The 18,648-nt window shown below is 37.7% G+C and overlaps 1 protein-coding gene across 1 annotated transcript in view; it reads left to right on the top strand.

Annotated features, from left to right (window-relative positions):
• LOC150098890 (CDK5 regulatory subunit-associated protein 3) overlaps positions 1–18,648 on the top strand; it is a 143,934-nt gene continuing 125,286 nt past the window's right edge. The window contains exon 1 of the mRNA XM_090405590.1: positions 1–329. Within this exon, the coding sequence (XP_090261716.1) occupies positions 312–329 (18 nt within the window). The 5' untranslated portion in view covers positions 1–311. The remainder of the gene's footprint in view (positions 330–18,648) is intronic.

Genomic DNA, 18,648 nt, shown 5'->3' with positions numbered 1-18,648 from the left:
TAATTCAATTTGTAGGTTTCGTGTTATTAAGGTTGTTGGCTGTTTCGGAGATGGTGTGTTTGTAAATGTCTAAATCTGTTGGTTACTCTACGTTAATCTGTTGTCTTCTTTCTAATGCTGACATTTAATAATATTAAATGGTCGTGATATTTTTGTTTTTCCATGAATGATTTTTCGATTAATTCATTTCTGTGAACCAGAGTAAACAAATGTCAACACGCAATGTTTGGAATGACGTGCACATGAAAAATAACATATGTTCAAATGTAATGTGCACTAAGTGAAAGTTTTAAAGCATTCACCTGGCCAGAATGATTCCTTCGTCACAGGTAGGGACAGAAAATGTTCTGTTATCTTTACAAAATAAATGTTAACATCGATAACGACAACAGTTATTGAGATCTATGACACATTATAGGTGTTAGCATAAATCGCATAAAATTTTAAATTGTTCAAAATGTTAAAATGCTTGATACAATATATTTCGAAACACCCATTGGTTAACCATGAATTACATAAAATGAAAATAATATTGGTAAAGTTTCTTTATATATTGAAACAACATTTTCTAATAAAGTAGAAATTTCTTGTATTCTTGAGAGATAGATGTTTTAGGTGGCATGTGGTGAAGGAAGCACGCGAATCAAGAGCTTGGATCTTACAGAAGACCTGAAGAGCTTCTGTAGCACCCTTTTTTTTTTTTCATTTATATATAGCATCATGTAGTTGGCATAAATGCAGGTTTGAATCCCATGTAGGATGCATAGAACCTTTATCAGGGCTTCTCAACTGAAGATGAGTTAGCCAGTCTCATATTGAAGTGGAGGGTTCTTCCACCTAGAAACTTGCATTTTTGCTACACAACCAGGCAAACTGGTCTGTAGAACACATGTAATTTGCATAATACTTGTAAGCATAGAGCTAACCACTTCAACTTAGAATTAATGTTATGAAATCCAAGGACACTGTTAGAACCCCTGATAATTGTTGGAAGTTTTTCTGGTTAGTTATACTATAAATTAAAGACACCAAGAAATTATATACTTGGTTTAATCCTTTATCCAAGTATAAGCAAACAAAGTTTGCACCTGAAATATAATCATGACTAGGGTAACTGGTATATAGAAGTTAATGACTTCACATCACTTGCCTTAGTATCCCATAATGCAAAGCACATATCCTTATGGGTATGTATAATGCTATGGAAAGGTCACTACCCAGTCTGGTTTTGACCTTTATTGAAGTCTTGTCAATGGGAGCCAGACCCAGAGGTGATACTAAGTTTGAAGTACCGCAGAAGTCGTATTTTCATATATGAGTGGCCAAAAGGTGTCACGATTATATTTCAGGCACAAACTTTGTTTGCTTACAGTTGGATAAAGGATTAAACCAAGTGTATAATTTCTTGGTGTCTTTAATTTATAACCCCTCATAATGATGATTCAATTCATGAATCATCATTATGAGGGATTATAAATTAAAGATTATAAATTAATTCAATTCATGAATCATCATTCTAATCATGAGATAGCAACCATGTGTTTCTGACTTGGAGAATGAATAGACAGAAATGTCAAAGAGAAAGGAATTTTTGTGTTATAAATTCCTTCCTTCACTATTAGGTGGGTGATTATAACAGAAACCAGCTTGGATCAGTATAATGGATGAAAGAATTATAAGAAAGAAAGGTCATCAGTGCATGGAAGCTAGTTAAGAAACATTGGTTAGTAGTAATGGTTAATTGTGCATCTTGAGTGAAAAAGATAAAGCAATTTGCAGGAAAATGGATGACTGTTGAAATCAAACAAGAATTGCAAATGAAACAAGGTTATCAAAGAGAGAGAGAGAGAGATTGGTGGAAAACAGTATGCATGAAGAATATGAGATTTAAGCTACACCTGCCATATACTTAGCTTAAATCTCATATTCTTCATCTTGAGGTTGCAATTCAAGGAGAATCCAGAGGAATTAGTTCCTTCACTGAGTGATCAATAGGAGGAGAAATGACAGGATGAATTATCTTGCTGGATGATGACAGTAAGCAGGTGACTAATACAGATGATGTAATAGCACTATTAATGATCACCTTATTATAGTGTTTCTTCCTTATAAAAGTGGTTTTATTCTTAGAGAGATAGGAAGAATTGAAGATTTAGTATCCTTTCCTTTAGTGTTACAGTGATCAGCATTCATTTCAGACAAAGTATGGAGACTACAACCATGTTAGAAATAATTACTTTAATTTCTCGACATTTTAACCTCCATATTAGGGTCATCATCTGGAGTATACACATATATGTATACCGAGACAAGCTATATTCTGTTTCAGATAGTATGCCAAAGAGACAATGATTTTATCAATGTTATTCTACTGGCCTGCCCTCTGGTGGGATGGGGGAAAAGCCTACATCAAAGCTATATTCTATTTATAACATCATCAGAGAACAAATTCATATAGATAGTGGACATTAGGATTTGAAAAGATTAGTAAGTGCTGATGTACGAAATTGGTAGATGAATGTAATATTATTTATGAAGGCCAGTATGGATTAAGGGATATTTTTATTTTATTAATCTCGTAACCTTTTATAATAAAGTAAAAAGAGTACAGTGGATGAAACAAAAGCATACACCATCATTTTTTTTTTGGAATTTACAAAAGCATTTGATAGGGTACCACATGATAAGTTGATATTTAAGTTGCACTGTATGGATTTAAATATATTTAGACTAATGGACTGCTGCAGTATTGAGGATACTGATCAGCAGAGATAAGAGGTGACCGACAGTTATAAGATAAGATGCTACCATGGTATAAAGTTTGGATTACTATGCTCAGATGGAAATGAAGTAACTGCAAAGACAGATAACAAAAATGGTATTTGTCCACAGAACATTGACTGTGAGGAACTCAGGACATGCAGTTTGAAGAATCTCATGGAAATGAGACAGAGAGATGATATCATTGAGACATTTAAGCTGTTGAGAAGTATTTACTGGATTAGCACCATGGGAGTTTGTTCATATAGTAGAATGAGGAGAGAGAAAACAAGGACAAGAAGCTATACCTCTTACTTATTATTGTTTACTTCATCTTTTTTGCAACAAAAGATGAAGTGAATAATAAGTAAGACTTTTTTTTTTCCACAGAGAGTAGTAGTTGTAGGAACATTTAATATATTGTGTGAGAGGAGCGCAGACAATGAATGAGTTTAAGGAGTGATATGATACATTGTATTGTTTAAGAACAGAACAGACCTCCCATCATTGAGATCTGGAATAATACTATGACTAATAATACAATGACTACATTGAGATCTGGAATAATAATAAGTCTTCTTATGCATTGACTGGGATTTCCTAGCATGTCTGACATTCTTCCAGTGTTCTGATGGAGTAGTTATTTTTGGTGTAGGGTGTTTCTCTGCACTGCCACAGTACTTGATTGATTTAGTTTTGTTTTATGTTATGAGAAAGAGAGGGTGATGAGAGTGTAGATGAATGTGATAATGGGTCTGATTTGTTTTCTTCACCATCTTTGATATGTTCAGAAATCTGTTCTAAGTTTTTCCACTTCATTATACTATAAATTAAAGATACCAAGAAATTATATACTTGGTTTAATCCTTTATCCAAGTGTTTGCAGCTGAAGTGTTTTCATGACTGGGGCAACTTTTATATAGAAGCTTATGATTTCACATCACTTGCCTTAGTTTGATTGGTTCAGTGCCATGGCATGTACAACTTCAAGGACTAGAAGTTGATAGTACATGGGAGGCAGTTAAGAAGTGTTTGCATGAAGCAATGGCTGACTGTATACCTAGAGTCCTAATAATAAATCAAGTAGGGGTTAAATGGATGAATAACACCATTAAGCTTGAGCTGCAAAAAAAGAAACAACTATGGAAGGAATATAAGGAGAAAGGTGACTGGCAGGCACATGAATTGTATAAAGTGCAGGCCAGAAGGGTAATGAGTGTGGTAAGAAAAGCAAAAAAGGATTACGAAAGAACGTTTGCCATGCAGGCTAAAGATAACCCTAAACAGTTTTTTAGATATGTAGCAAGTAAAAGGAAAAATGTACATGGCAGAATGATTTTAAAGAATGCCAATGGTTGGGAGGTAACTGAATCAGTTGATATAGCTGAGTTACTGAGTGAGCACTTTGCAAGTATATATATCATCCAGGTAGTGACATTGCAGAAACGAATAAACCAGTAGATTATACGGGAATTGTGGTGAATGAAGTGGAGGTGAGTAGTCTATTGCATAACCTCAATGTCAATACATCCGTGGGATTGGATGGTATACCAGCTCGTGTCGTACAAGAAGCAGCTAAAGAATTGTCAGTACCCTTGACCATTTTGTTTAATTTGAGTCTCGGGTCTGGGTTAGTCCCGAGGGGGTGGAAAGAGAGGAAAATAGTTCCACTGCATAAAGGTGGTTCCAAGACTGCTGTTGTAAATTACCGACCGATTAGCATATCAGGAATCATTGTCAAGGTCTTAGAGAAATTAGTCAAGAATAGAATACAGGATTGAATAGATGAAAATGGGATATTGTATGGGGGACAACATGGTTTTGTGAAGGGTAGATCATGCCTCAGTAACTTGCTCACGTTCTATAACACAGTAACGGCTGAACTGGATAGGGGTAATGGGTTTACAGTGATACTACTGGACCTTGCCAAGGCCTTTGACAGGATACCACATGGAACCCTAATCAGTAAACTGGAGCAGATGGGGATGGATATAGGTTATGCACTTTGGGGTGAAAAGAATAGCAGCAGTATATCGCATTGGTGGAACCGTACTCCAGGAGATTGATGAGGCCAGGGATTTGGGAGTGTTGGTGGATAGGGAATTGAAGTTTAGGGGGCACATTGCAAAAGTGACTAAATCAGCTCATCAAATCACTTGGCTTCTGAAAAATACTTTAACATGCAGAGACAAACAAGTTGTTGTTCCTCTGTATGGAGCCTTGATAAGACCCCATCTGGACTACTGTGCCCAGTTATGGGCACCAGGGTTTCTTCATGATGGGGAGGAAGCGGAGAGGATCCAGAGACGAGTGACCAAGATGATAGAAGGTCTGTGGAATGAACCTTATGAGAATAGGTTGAAGATTTGTGGGTTGCAGAGATTGGATGATAGGCGAAGGAGGGGTGATATGATTGAGACATTCAAATTACTGAAAGGTTTCTACAAGATTGATCCAGAAGATATTTTTGAAAATATGACTGGTGGTGGGAGGACTAGGGGCCATGCATGGAAGCTGGGCAAGAGCATGGTTGACAAGGGCGTTAGAGCTAGGTTTTTTACTTGGAGAATGGTGAATGAGTGGAATAAGCTTCCAGAGTCTGTTGTGGGTGCTACGACCGTGAATGAGTTCAAGGCAAGGTATGATAGATACTGTGTGAATGTCGAATAGTTGTTCTTGACATGATGTTAGGGCCTCCTTCAATGAGTCTGTCGACTCCTTGGAGTTGCCCGGAACAATAATAACAATAATGCAAAGCACATATCCTTGTGGACATGTATTATTATTGTTATTCAGGCCTCCATGGAGTCAAAAGACTCATTGTGGGAGGTCCTTTCTAAGAAACACAAGTCTATCAAGACTCATCGAGGGTGGTCCCTCCTAGGAAACGCAAAGTCTATCATACCACTCCTTAAATGCATTGACTGTTCTCGCTCTCACCACTCCATCAGGCAATGCATTCCATGGTTCAACCACCCTCCATGGAAAGAAACTACTCCTCATCCTCTTTCTCACAGTTTCCTTTTGTAATTTCCAGGGATGACCCTTTTCATGACTCCTTCCCGCTGTTCAACCAAGCGAAACAACTCCCCAGTGTCAACCCTGTAACCACTTCTCAACAGTTTAAAAGTCTCAATCATATCACCCCTCCTTCTATCCACCAAACTCTGCAGTCTGCACTCCCTCAGCCGATCTTCATAACTATCATTGTACAGTCCTGAAACCATCTTTGTTATCTGTCTTTGTACCCTTTCCACAGTTAATTTATCCCCTTCAAATTCTGGGAACCAAATCTGAGAACAATAGTCCAAGTGTGGTCTGATCAGGTTCTTATACAATGGAATGATAACTGTTTTATCTCTGCAGTTGAGCATCCTTCTCATTATTGCAGTAATCCTGTGTGTTACCTTCACCACCTTTGCAATATGTCTCCTGAATTTCAGGTTTCTATCAATCATCAACCCCAGATCTCATGTCTCCCCCTACTTCCTCCAATATAACTCCTCCCATAGAGTATGCAGTGTCCCATCGATGTTTCCCAAACCTGAAGACCTTACATTCTGCTGCATTAAACCGACACCCCATTCATTTGCCCATCTATCTAGCTTATTCAAATCCTCCTGCAGGGCTATCACATCTTCACTATTACTAATAACCCTTCCTAGCTTTGCATCATCATCCGCAAACAACCAAAATCCCCTTGCAATCCACGGATAATGTCATTGATATGAAGGTTAAACAATATAGGTCCCACATGTGCCCTGTGGAACCTCACTTGTAACCTTCTGCCTCTTTGATATTGCTCCACCATACACAACTCTCTGACACAACTATCGGACAGCCAATCCTGAATCCAGTTGACCAATCTGATATTCAAACCCATGTGCTGCAACTTGAATATCAGCTTATCATGTGGCACCCTGTGAAATGCCTTTGCTAAGTCTAGGAAAATGGCAGTATATGCCTTTCCCTCATCTCATCCATGTTGACTTTCACTGATAACATTACCCTCATCTGCTCGATGCTGTATATGGTCTCTTACTACTTTCTCCAAGATCTTACTTCCCATAATGCTATGCATAATGGTGAGGGCCACAACCTGAGCTAGTTTCAACCTTTATTGAAGTCTCATCAGTGGGAGTCAGACCCAGAGGTGATACTAAGGTTGAGGTAGTGATCCTTCCCATAATGCATAGCATTATACATGTTCAGAAATCTGTATCCCTTATAACTGGCCTGGTCTCACAGCACATTCTTCTATGAATAGAGGATTTTGTATATCTCTAGTTTTCTGAAATGGTGAATGGGGAGGTTTTGGAAGAAGAAAGAAATTTTAAATCTTGTTTAATGGGAAGGATGCCAATTTTTTGCTAGTTTTCGTAATATCTTTGAAAACTTCTCTCTCTGTCAGATTGGATATAAGGGAGTGATATCCATCCCTCTGTATTCCTGTTTGTCCTGATCATTGGTTGTTTCAGGAGACTTGTAGGATGTTTCTCATCATTTTTTGCTTATATTAATTTTGTGATAGAATGCAGCAGAATTTTGAAATTTTTGGTTTCTTTTTTTTCTGCATTGCTGATGATGTGTATGTTCTGTCTTGCAGGTATTTATGCCTGTTTGCTGTGATAGATATTTATGGAATTATGTATGAAGGTATTTTCCTGCATGCATAGACTTCCTATAGGCATTCTTCAGGAGGTTTCTGAACAGAATAAACTCAACTACATTGGACAAGTGTGTGTGTACGGGGGGGGGGATTGTATACTGTAATATTTTTGGACTTTGCAAATGCATGTTTAGCTATGTTCATAAATATGTTTAAATATTATAGTGAATGTTGAGTAATCTGTTGCTTGTATTATTATAGATTTACGCAGGAATGATAAAAACAATACTTCTACGGTATCCAATGACATAAAGTAAAAACACTGTTAGATAACACAGTGTTTGAGATAATTGTTGGAGTGAATTTGTGAGAGAAAGGTCATCATTGAACCAAATTGTCCTCTTCTGGTCAACATTAAGAATTTTTAGGTCAGTTTTTGATGGACTGCATGAAATATGGGAACAGTATTCTAAGATTGGGTGATTTAGAATTTGCAGAATTAGTAGTTGGACAAATAAGGAATGTCTTTTGCAGAAAAGGACACAGAATTATTTTGAATATGAGAAGATTATAATGAGATGTTCTGTGATGTGTTTCTTTCAGAAAAGACAAAGTAAATGTCAGCATTTTGGACTTTGCAAATGCATTTTTAGCTTGTTCATAAATATATTTAAATATTATAGTGAAAGACCCTCAAGAAGAGGATCTCTCTTTTCTTGATCTGATGGATCTCTTTTGAAGATTTGGATACCATTGAAGGCAATATGAGAAAGAAGATAGGACTGTATTATGGTGGCACTTATTTAGAATGGGTTGGCTTCATCTTATTGAAAAATAGCATGAAAATTGGCGAGTAAAGCATTGGTTGTTGATGACCTTGAATCTTGGCATGTTTGGTCTGCAAGTTTGTCAGATAAAGAGAATGAAAGGAGTGCATTGATTTTATCATAACCTAAGGATTTGAGGTCAGTGTGAACAGGCCATTTATAATATATAGGAGAAAAGGAGGTAGGAAAGAGCATTTTGGTAGCGCCTCTGTAGCGCAATTGGAAGAACAACGGTACGTTGTGCCCTTCGATTGGAATAGGCCTAAGTTCGATTCCTGTCACGTTGGGAGGAATCTTTATCTGGACGATTTCAATCGAAGGTGAGTTAGCCGATCTCATACGGAGGTAGTAGGGTTTTTTCTCCCCGAAACTCATGTTTTTCATCCCGCATACAGACATATCGGCCCTTCAGAACACACGCAATTTACAGACAAAAAATACTAGTTGTGGTGGAGGTGGGTGGCAGATGGTGTTGATGGAGATGATTCGTAGTAGAGGTTCGGTGTAGTGGTTGAGACAGTTGTAGGTGTCCTCCCGCGATGAGCCTTCGGACTCCTTGGAGGTGTCACGAATAATAATAATAAAGTCTAAGAGAGGAAAGCCTTCCCCCCCCCCCCCATAATTACAAGCATAGAACTGATCACTCAAAAAGGATGAAGGCAGACCGTGGGAGAGTAGTTTATTGAGAAGGAGGTCTGCCTCTGTGCCAGATGATCCAATGCCAAGGATGACTGTATAAGTATTTTCCAAATTAAGTGAAACTTGCCAAGAAATTATATTCTTGTTTAATCCTTTATCCAATTGTAAGCCAAAGATATTTCAAAGATATATAGAGGCTGATGACTTCACCTCATTTGCTTTGGTAATATGAGATAATAATATTCCTGTAATGCAAAGCACACTTCCTTTCCGAAGTGTATATTGCCATGCATTATCAGAAGGGTTGCTACCCAGATTGGTTTTTGATATTTATTGAGGTCTCATCAGTGGGGGGATCGACCCCAGAAGAGATACCATGGTTGAATTAATGCGAAGTCATGTATTTTCCATATACAAGTAGTAAAAGGTTGTATCATTATATTAGTAAAATATTCTGGATCAGAGATAGTTGAAGAAAGTCACTAATAAAATGATACACTTTTTATTACTTGTATAAAATTGAGAAATATATGACTTCTATATTAATTCAACTTTGGTATCTCCACTGATGAAACCTCATTAAAGGTCAAAACCAGTCTGGGTAGTGACCTTTCCCATACATGACAATATACACCTTTCAAGATGTTAGAAGTTTTTTTTCACTTGGTTAGACTATAATTAATTTAGTTTAATCCTTTATCTAAGTGTAAGCAAACAAAGTTTGCACCTGAAGTATCTTCAGGACTGAGGCAACCCGTGGTAAAGGTGGACCAAGCTCTCTCATCACTACTTGTCTTAGTATCTCCCATAATGCAAAGCACATCTCTTGTGTACATGTATAATGCTATGCATTAAGGGAAGGGCCACTACCACCGGTTTCAACCTTTATTGAGGTCTCGTCAATGGGAGCCAGACCTACAGCTGGTGAGACACCGTTTGGCTACTCGTATAGATAAATATGACTTCTCCATTACTTCCACCTTAGTATCACTACCTCTGGGTCTGGCTTCCACTGACGAGACCTCAATAAAGGTCGAAACCAGTCTGGGTAGCCCTTCCCTTAATGCACAGCCTTATACATGTCTGCAAGGAGATATGCTTTGCATTATGGGAGATACTAAGACAAGTGATGAGAGCTCAGTCCACCTTTACCGCGTGTTGTTCATATGGGATACTAAGGTAATTGATACGAAGTCATCTACCTTTGTATACAAGTAGCCTAGTTCTGAAGATACTTCACATGCAAACTTTGTTTGCTTAAAGGATTAAATGAGAATATAATTTCTTGGCAAGTTTAATTCTAATCAAGCAGAAAACTTTCTACAAGTATTTTTCAACCTTCTCATAGTATAATCCTGGTGTCAAGTTATGTAAGCTAAGAGATTGACAATGGATATAGACTTGCAGAATTCATACAGGTGGGCAGTGAGTAACTGCTAATCATTCTCATCATTTCATGTGTAGGTGATAATGAGGTTCACTCATAATGACCTTCTCCATTAACAGCTGATCTTAACTCTCCCACTCACTCTTTGTTCACATAGACTGAATATAGGCCTAGGGTTTTAGGATAGATGCCAATTGTTTAAGAAAATGCAGAGATGACAGAGAATGGTGTTAATTATGAATCATAGTTCTTAACCACGATATAAGGAATGGTATCAGAAATCATTACTATGTGACCTTTATGGGATGCAGGAAGCTGCTCTGCACTATATTTTTTGTACTTCAGACAGGCTTGCCTATTTTCTAGGAGAGGGTAAAAAAAGTTGGCTATCTTTGCATGAGACTGCAGTTTTTATTATTGAAGGTTTTTGCTGATATGTTTCTGGCCAAAGATCACAAAAATATTGTTAGTATCATTATTAGTGCAGAGTGGAGGAGAAGATATGTTATGATGAATGAGATGATAGCAAGAATTTGTAGGGAAAAAAGTCTGGAATATGTGGAGTATGTGTTTGAGGATAGAAGAGAACTGTATGCAAGAGATGGATTGCATTCAAATGCAGAAGGATGCAAGCATTTGGAGAGGCTGTTGTTTTGTGGATAAGTGAGTCTGTTTGGACAGGAAAACTAGAATAACACAAGTGGAATGTTGCAGGGATGCCTCATGTAGGTGGGGGAGTAATGGTGTATACTATATTATAGAGCCAGGTGGGGTTTTTATATACAAATGCTAGAACATTGGAAATAAAGGAAATGAGTTTGTGGCATTGATTGACTCAGTCTCTCCAAAGGTTGTTGGTATCAGTGAACTTGGTTAACTGAGTTTCTAACATGGATAGAAATCGAAGGATATAACGCATTTTAGTAGGATAGGGAAGGTAAACGTGGTGGAGTGTTACTCATGATAAAAGATGAATTATGTGCCCTCAGGGTGGAGAATCTCAGTGGAAATGATACCAATGGCTTTGAATTTATATTGGGTGAGATATATGTTTATAAGACAAGATATTTAGTGGAATGTTGCTACATACCAGGGAATATAGATGGTGATAAGCAGGAAATGTTTAAGCAAATTAGTTGGGCAAGTTCAAAGCGGGTGATCATTATGAGGGACTTCAACTGTAGTGATACAAACTGGACTGAGTATACAGCATGCGGTTAAAGGAATTCAGTTTTTGGATTTCTTGAGGGACAACTGTCTTAAGCAGCATATGGTGGAGGGAACATGAGTATGAAGAGTTTTGGATTTGGTCATAGCATCAGAGGCTCTGATTGTGACTGAGATGACATACTTATAACTGGTTGGTGAAAGCAAACTTGTTTTCCTGACTTGAAGGATGGATATGCATGTGGAGGTATCAAAATGGAAAGAATTTATGTGAAATTATAAGGCAGCTGACTTCCTATGGATAAAAGAATATGAAGGAAGAAGGGTCATTAGTGCATGAGAGATACATGCACTGTTAAAATTGTTAACACCAGTGGCAGAATGTTGTTAACATCCTTTTCTTCTTCTCTTCTTCAAGAAGAGAAGAAGAAAAGGCAAAATTTGAAGTCAAATGGATAACAAAAGGAATAAAAGAGGAATTGCAGAAGAAAAAAGGGAGTTATAGAAGGCATATAGAAAGAGAGGTGGAGAACAGTTGCATGAGGAATATAAGGCTCAAGGAAAGTGACTAATATTGTAAGGAGAGAAAAATTGAAATACGAGAATTGACTGAGCATTACAGTTCAAGGAGAATCTCGAGGAGTTCTTTTGCTATGTGGCGAGTAGGAGGGAAAATGGTAGTGGATGAATGATTGTCTTGCTGGGTGCAGATAGGAATCTGGTGACAAAAGCAGATGGCATAGTTGAGCTATTTAATTATCACTTTATTAGAGTGTTCCAACCTGGTACTACAAGCTTTATTCCTAGAAAGATAATGACTGGTGATATAGATACTGATGAAGTGTTAGAAGTGAATGAAGAGAATATATTCCAAATACTGAGTACACTAAGTCAGTAATGCAGGTGGAATTGCACTACTAGATGGAATTGCACTACTTCATTTAAGGGAAAAGGGAACGTTCTATAGAACTGACTGCGCCATTAATATGGCTGTTTAATGAAAGTGCAATTGGACAGGTTCCTGGAGAGCAGAAGGGGGGGGGGAATAGTACCATTGCATAAGGGTGATGGTAGAATGGAGGTATCGAACTATAGGCCTGTTTGTATTTCTTCTGTGGTTGTTAAGATATTGGTAAGAATTGGACAGATGAGAGCAATATTATTTGGGTTTCTTAAAGAGTATTCGTGTTTAGTAATGTGGTTACCTTTTACAATAAAGTAACAATAGTAGTGGACGAGGATAAGGCATACACCAGGGGTCTTCAGCCTTTCAGACAGTGCAGGCCCCATTAAAAATTTCAACAAAGCCCGCAGGCCACTAAGCTATACTGCAGTATTTAGAATTGTAAGATGCTTTCCACATTCACAAGTATCAAATGCACAAACGTTGTGCATTTGATACTTTACATAAAATCCTATAAAAATAAACAAATTCAGCTTTAAGAGCGTAGGTAGAAGTTGGTTTCATGATAAGTAAATACAATCAATACTTGAAAAAAGATAATTTAATGAAGAAAACATTCATTTTTTACAATGTCAATGGGCAACTTGGCAATGTTTTTCCTTGAACAGCTTGTCGATGTTGGCATCAGTGTTGGAAGTCGCTATGCGCAGAGTATTCTCAAGATGTTGGTCTGTAATCTGAGTTCTTGTCTTGAACTTCACATGCTTCATTGTGGAGAACTGCTCACAAAAATAAGTATGTGCTTCCTAACAAAGCGCACATCTTCAAAGCATGCCAGCGAAGATTAGGGAATGCATCCTCAGAAATGTAGTCTTTGTAAAATGTAAGCAAGGGCACATTGAATAATTTTTCTCTCAAAGAAGACTTGTTTTGGAGTTCAAGCAGCTCAATTTCTACTGAGCCTGGCATTTTGGCAGCATTGACACTGAATGGAATTGAAAATAAATCTAAAGAAGACTGTTGGTTACAAAAATCACTAAATCTCTCTTCGAACTCACTTTGCAACTTGGCTAATTTTGTAGCATATTCATAAGGGATGAACAGTTGGACTCAGCGAGAAGCTGAAAATGAGTGAAGTCTTTTTTTGCGAGTTGTGCCTCCCAAAGTTTCAGCTTGGCCACAAAAACTTTGATGTGATCAAACAGAGTGTGCACCAGTTGATATTTGGATTGTAGCTGCGTATTTAGGTCTTTCATATGCAACGAGATGTCGGTCACAAAGGCAAAGTCTGTCATCCACTTTGGATCGTTAAATTCCACAGTCAGATTCCCCTTGGTTTGCATGAACTGCTGTATTTTGTCAAAGACACTTTTAAGAACCTTCCTTCTGCTCAGCCAATGCACATCACTTATAATAAACCACAAAGATAGCGAGTCGTGCTGTATCCTTCACATCTGTGCTCTCATCTAAAGCAAGTGATGTGACGTAAATTCGGATGACTGTTTTTTTTAAGTTACTTCAATGTAATTGTCAAGTTCTTTGACACGTCGTGCTACAGTTACCCCAGACAAACTCGGTTTTTTAAACATTTCCTTATTGTTTGGGCACAGAATATCCCCAGCAGCGATGAGATACTCTTTCACAAACTGGCTGCCTAAGAAGGCTTTTGATTTTTTAGCAATTTTTTCAGTAAGTTATGTGATTCATGCTTCGCTCTCCTCCCTCTGCCTTTTAAGTGTACCCTGCTGGCATTTTAATTCAATTTGGAGAAGACGGTTCACTTTGTCCACACAAAGCTGCCCTTGTGATTGAAATTGGATGCATGCTTTGTCTCATAGTGTCGTTTTATATTGTATTCTTTTGATACTGACACTGACTCACGACAAATTAAATACACTGACGTATCGTCGATCAGCACAAAAAAGTACAAATTGGTCAACTTTTCATTAAAAACCCGACAAGAATCGCTTGATTTATGCTTTTTACTCGTAGACACCATAGTGATGGAAGGTGAACCCAAAAAATGATCCAAAATGGGTGTGTAACGGTTATTATCCACCGAATATGTCTCACACTAATGAAAAAAAGTCTGGCAATATAAAACCACAATAGGCTTTGACTGACAACATGAATCTATGTGCACTTATACATGAATATCACACTGTTCACGACTGACTGACTGACTGTGGTGGAGATCCTCTTGTATTTATATGAAAATAACGAAGTTTCAAGAACCTTCGAGATGTATCTGGAAGGCACTAGACAGCGCACTCGAACGAACTACTGCTTCAGCCATCTACCTGAGACGTTAGTACTAGTACTTAAGTACCCCTTGAGGCTTGTAGATGGCTGAAGAAGCATGTCTATTTAATATTTTTTTATAGGATTTTATGTAAAGTATCAAATGCACAGCGTTCTTTGTGAATCTGGAAAGCCTCTTACAATTCTAAATACCGCAGTATAGCTTAGTGGACCGTGAGCTTCATTGAAATTATTTTTTATTTAATCGCATTTTAATGTTAAGTATTTATTTCTTCAAAATGGCTGGTGGGCCAAAGAGATCCGCAGGTCACATATGGCCCGTGGGCCATGTGTTGAAGACCCCTGGCATACGCAGTCATGTTTTTGGATTTTTCCAAGGCATTTGACAGGGGCCACATAACATGTTAAATTTTAAGTTGTATCTTATTGGTTTGAATATCAGATTGTGGATTGGATTGGTAATTGGCTCTCTGATAGATATCAGAATTGTACATGGGGAAAGGCAGTACCAGACAGCAGAAAGGTTACAGGTGTTATTTCACGAGGGTTCTGTCCTGGGATCATCACTGTTCAATCGTTGTCAGTGGTATTGTCACAGGACTACAGGGAGATGTTCTGTTGTTTGCAGATGATGTGAAGCTTGGGAGATTCTGATGTTTTGGCCCTTCAGGAGGATTTTAATAAGCTAGACTATTTTAATAAAGTTGGCAAATGAATGGGAATGTCATTTTAATGCAACTAAATGTAAGATTTTAAAATTTGAGATCCACTGACTGGATGCTTCTTACTCACATGGTGGAGTTATACTTTAAGAAGTGGAGGAAGCAAGAGATCTCGGGATGATTGTGGATAGAGATTTGATGTTCTGAGGACATATTGCAAAGGCTGTGAAGACGTCTCAGATGGATAAAAAAATATATCAGAACTGTACAATGTTGTTTATGAGGATAAACTGAGGGCACTCAGACTGCACGGTTAATGGATAGAAGGCAAAAAGAGAATATGATTGAGACATTTAAGCTGTTGAAGGAGATTTTTCATATGATAGAATGAGGGAAAGGAGCCATCCCTACAAGTTGCAAAAGAATTTGGTGAGTAAAAGAGTAAGAAGTAAGTTTTTGCATAGAAAGTGGTAGGAGCATGGAATGCATTGCTGAGAGGGTGGTGAACATGCAGACTGGATGAGTTTAAGGAGTGATATGATAGACTTATTGACTAGTGTTGATTTCCCACAATGAGTCTTGTGACTCCGAGGTCAGGAAAATAATAATAATTATTATGACACCTCCAATGACTCATCACAGGAAGGCACTCTACTCCACTACACACAACTCACCATCTCCCCTATTTAATCTCCACCTACAGTGCCATCTACTGTTACCACCAACAGAATTTTTTGTATGTAAATTGTACAATTTACATACAAATTTGCTTGTCGATTTGGTCGATTTGCTTGTATGTGAGATGAAAAACCCAAGTTTCCCAGAGGAAAAAATTATGTTACCTCCATATGAAATGCGCTAATTAACCTTCAGTTGAAAAAAATCCCGTATAAAGATTCCTCTGCTCATGACTAGAATTGAAGGGTTCAATTCTAGTCATGAATAAAGAACCTGTTGTTCTTCCAGTTTGTGTTATGTAGGCACTTATATGTTGCACTTCAGTAGGAGATGATTTGCCGAGATCATCACCCCAGTAGTTTGAGGTAAACAATGATGCTAGCAGTCAGTTTTATTTTTAAGTGATGCTATTTGGATGTAAGAGATGTGGAAGAATAGATAGGCAGACATTGTGCCCATTGGCCTTTGCAAGCTAGAAGGGATGAACATTTTGTACAAGAGTTCTTCTGCATTTGATTTGTTTAAATAATATTAAATTGTTGGTTTTTTGAACTTCAGTGTAGGCTAAGAATTATATTATTATTAACATATTATTATTATCCTTCACAGAATCAAAAACTTAATGCATGCGGAACACACTGTCACACACACAAAGCAAACCCAACCATGCTTTAAACTCATTCAGTGTATCTACTTTCACGACATTCTCAGGGAATGCATTCCACTCATCAGCCACTCTTTATGCAAAGGACCCCCGACCCTTGCCCACACCCTACTTATACAGTTTCCCGGGTTGGCCTCTTAGTCTACTCCTGTCTCCCATTCTATGAAAAATTTCTTCTGTATTAACCTTGTTAATAACACCTGACCAACTTGCACGTCTCAATCATGCAAGTATTTCCTCTCTTCCCCTATTCACAAGGCTCTGCAAATTGCAATTCTTATTATGTTTTCATATTCCAAAGACCAGATACCTCTTAGTCTTCTCTGGATCCTTTCTGATCCCAATCCTGGTTACCAAATCTCTGCACAATAATTCATTTAAGGCCTAATCGAGGCTTACACAATGGAAGTATAATCTCTTTATTTCTGCATGTCAAGATCCTCTGCACCATTGCTATAATCTAATGTGATGACTTCACAACTTGTGCAGTGCAATCCTAAAATTCAGGTCATTATCCACCACTGGGAAACTGGAGTTTTTTTAGTCTCAAGCCATTTACAGGTGCTTTTTTTAGTCTGCCTTGGCACACTTGTTGGAGAACTGTGACTTGAATAGTGGGTGAGAATTTTGAATGAAATTGAGAAGAAAGGCTTTCATTCCATTCTCCCTGAAATTCAGGTTTTCATCATGTAACACACACACACATATTCATCGATATAATAAATTGGCCTTGTAGCCTTACTTGTTCTGACTGTAATTCTTAAACAACCATGATTACAATAACCTTCACTCCATCAAGAATTATTTATGTAACTCAAAGCAAACAATCAGATCAGGAAAATAGAAACAGAAGTTTTATCATAGAAAAGAAGAGTAGAGGTTCAAGAGATAACCACTTGTTTCTGTTGTAGTGCCTAAGGTGGTGAGGAAAGGCATTATGTAAAAGTAAATATGCATGAAGTTATGGTTTGTTTCCTAGAATAGATGTGATCTCTGTGGAATACTTAGAAGAAGAAATGTTAAGAAAAAGATTGAGAGTTGGAAGAATGTAAAAGGTTATCTGAAATTCTGGTGAGTAAATGAACAGTTTGCATCATTGCTCATTGTTGCAAATTCTTCAGAATCTCTTCCAGCATGATAGTTCAATTTGCAAAAGGTTGCCAGCAGTTGTGGATGTAGAAGTTGCCAAGGAAGCTTCCTTCATTGTTCTGGTATTGGAATGTAGGAAGTCGGGTTTCAAAAATAAAAAGTTGAAGTTAGAGTGATTTTCAGATATTGAAGAATAATTGCAACAATTAATGAATGTTGTAGAATGGAGCAAGGAAATCTTGGTTCACAGAAAGCCAGAAAGAGAGTGTGCTAGATTTGGCAATGTCTGGCTTATAATATTAGATTGTAAGGTAGTGATGGAATGTCTTTGGAATGCTGGATATGAGGATAGATTGAGGAAATACCATCTCCAGAGGTTGGTGGATTGGAGGGAATGATGTTATTTGACACAAAAGTTGGTGAGGAAGTTTGTACCAAATTACTGCAATAGAGATTTTTCATAGATAGGAGGGAGATGTAGATAATAATATGAATTTCTTGAGTTCTTACAGGACAACAATCTTAGTGATCGCTCCATGATCACTCTCACTATTCAGGTAGAGAAGGTTAGACACTCCATTCATAATCACATCCTCTGATGATATAACCAGATCTAAGACTCTTAATCCTTATGTGCCCTCTGCTACATATCGCCTAAGATTGTTGTCCTGTAAGAACTCGAGAAATTCATTCTCTTTATTCTCCTGTGGTTATCTCTTCATTTCAGTCAATATTACCATAATTGAAATCACCTATAATGATCACTTTTCACTAAGTAAAGTTGCCTATACATTTCTTTGTCTCCACCCTCCACATTCCTTGGTCTTTAGTAACATGTAACATTCCACCAAATATCTTGTTCTATCAACCTCCACTTCGCACCATACTGCATCAAAACCACTGCTGCTTCCCCCCCCTTGTTTCTCAACTTTGTGCAGACCCACTTCCCCTGCTATCATCATCAGCATTTCCTCCACCCCTTTCTTCCTTTTCCTATCTT

This window comes from Typopeltis vanoorti, chromosome 15, assembly GCF_054136105.1.
Source record: "Typopeltis vanoorti isolate ZY-2024b chromosome 15, IOZ_Tvanoo_1.0, whole genome shotgun sequence".
NCBI classification, from domain to species: domain Eukaryota; kingdom Metazoa; phylum Arthropoda; class Arachnida; order Uropygi; family Thelyphonidae; genus Typopeltis; species Typopeltis vanoorti.
Note: the sequence above shows the minus strand (reverse complement) of the source record. Positions and strands in the feature narration are given on the sequence as shown.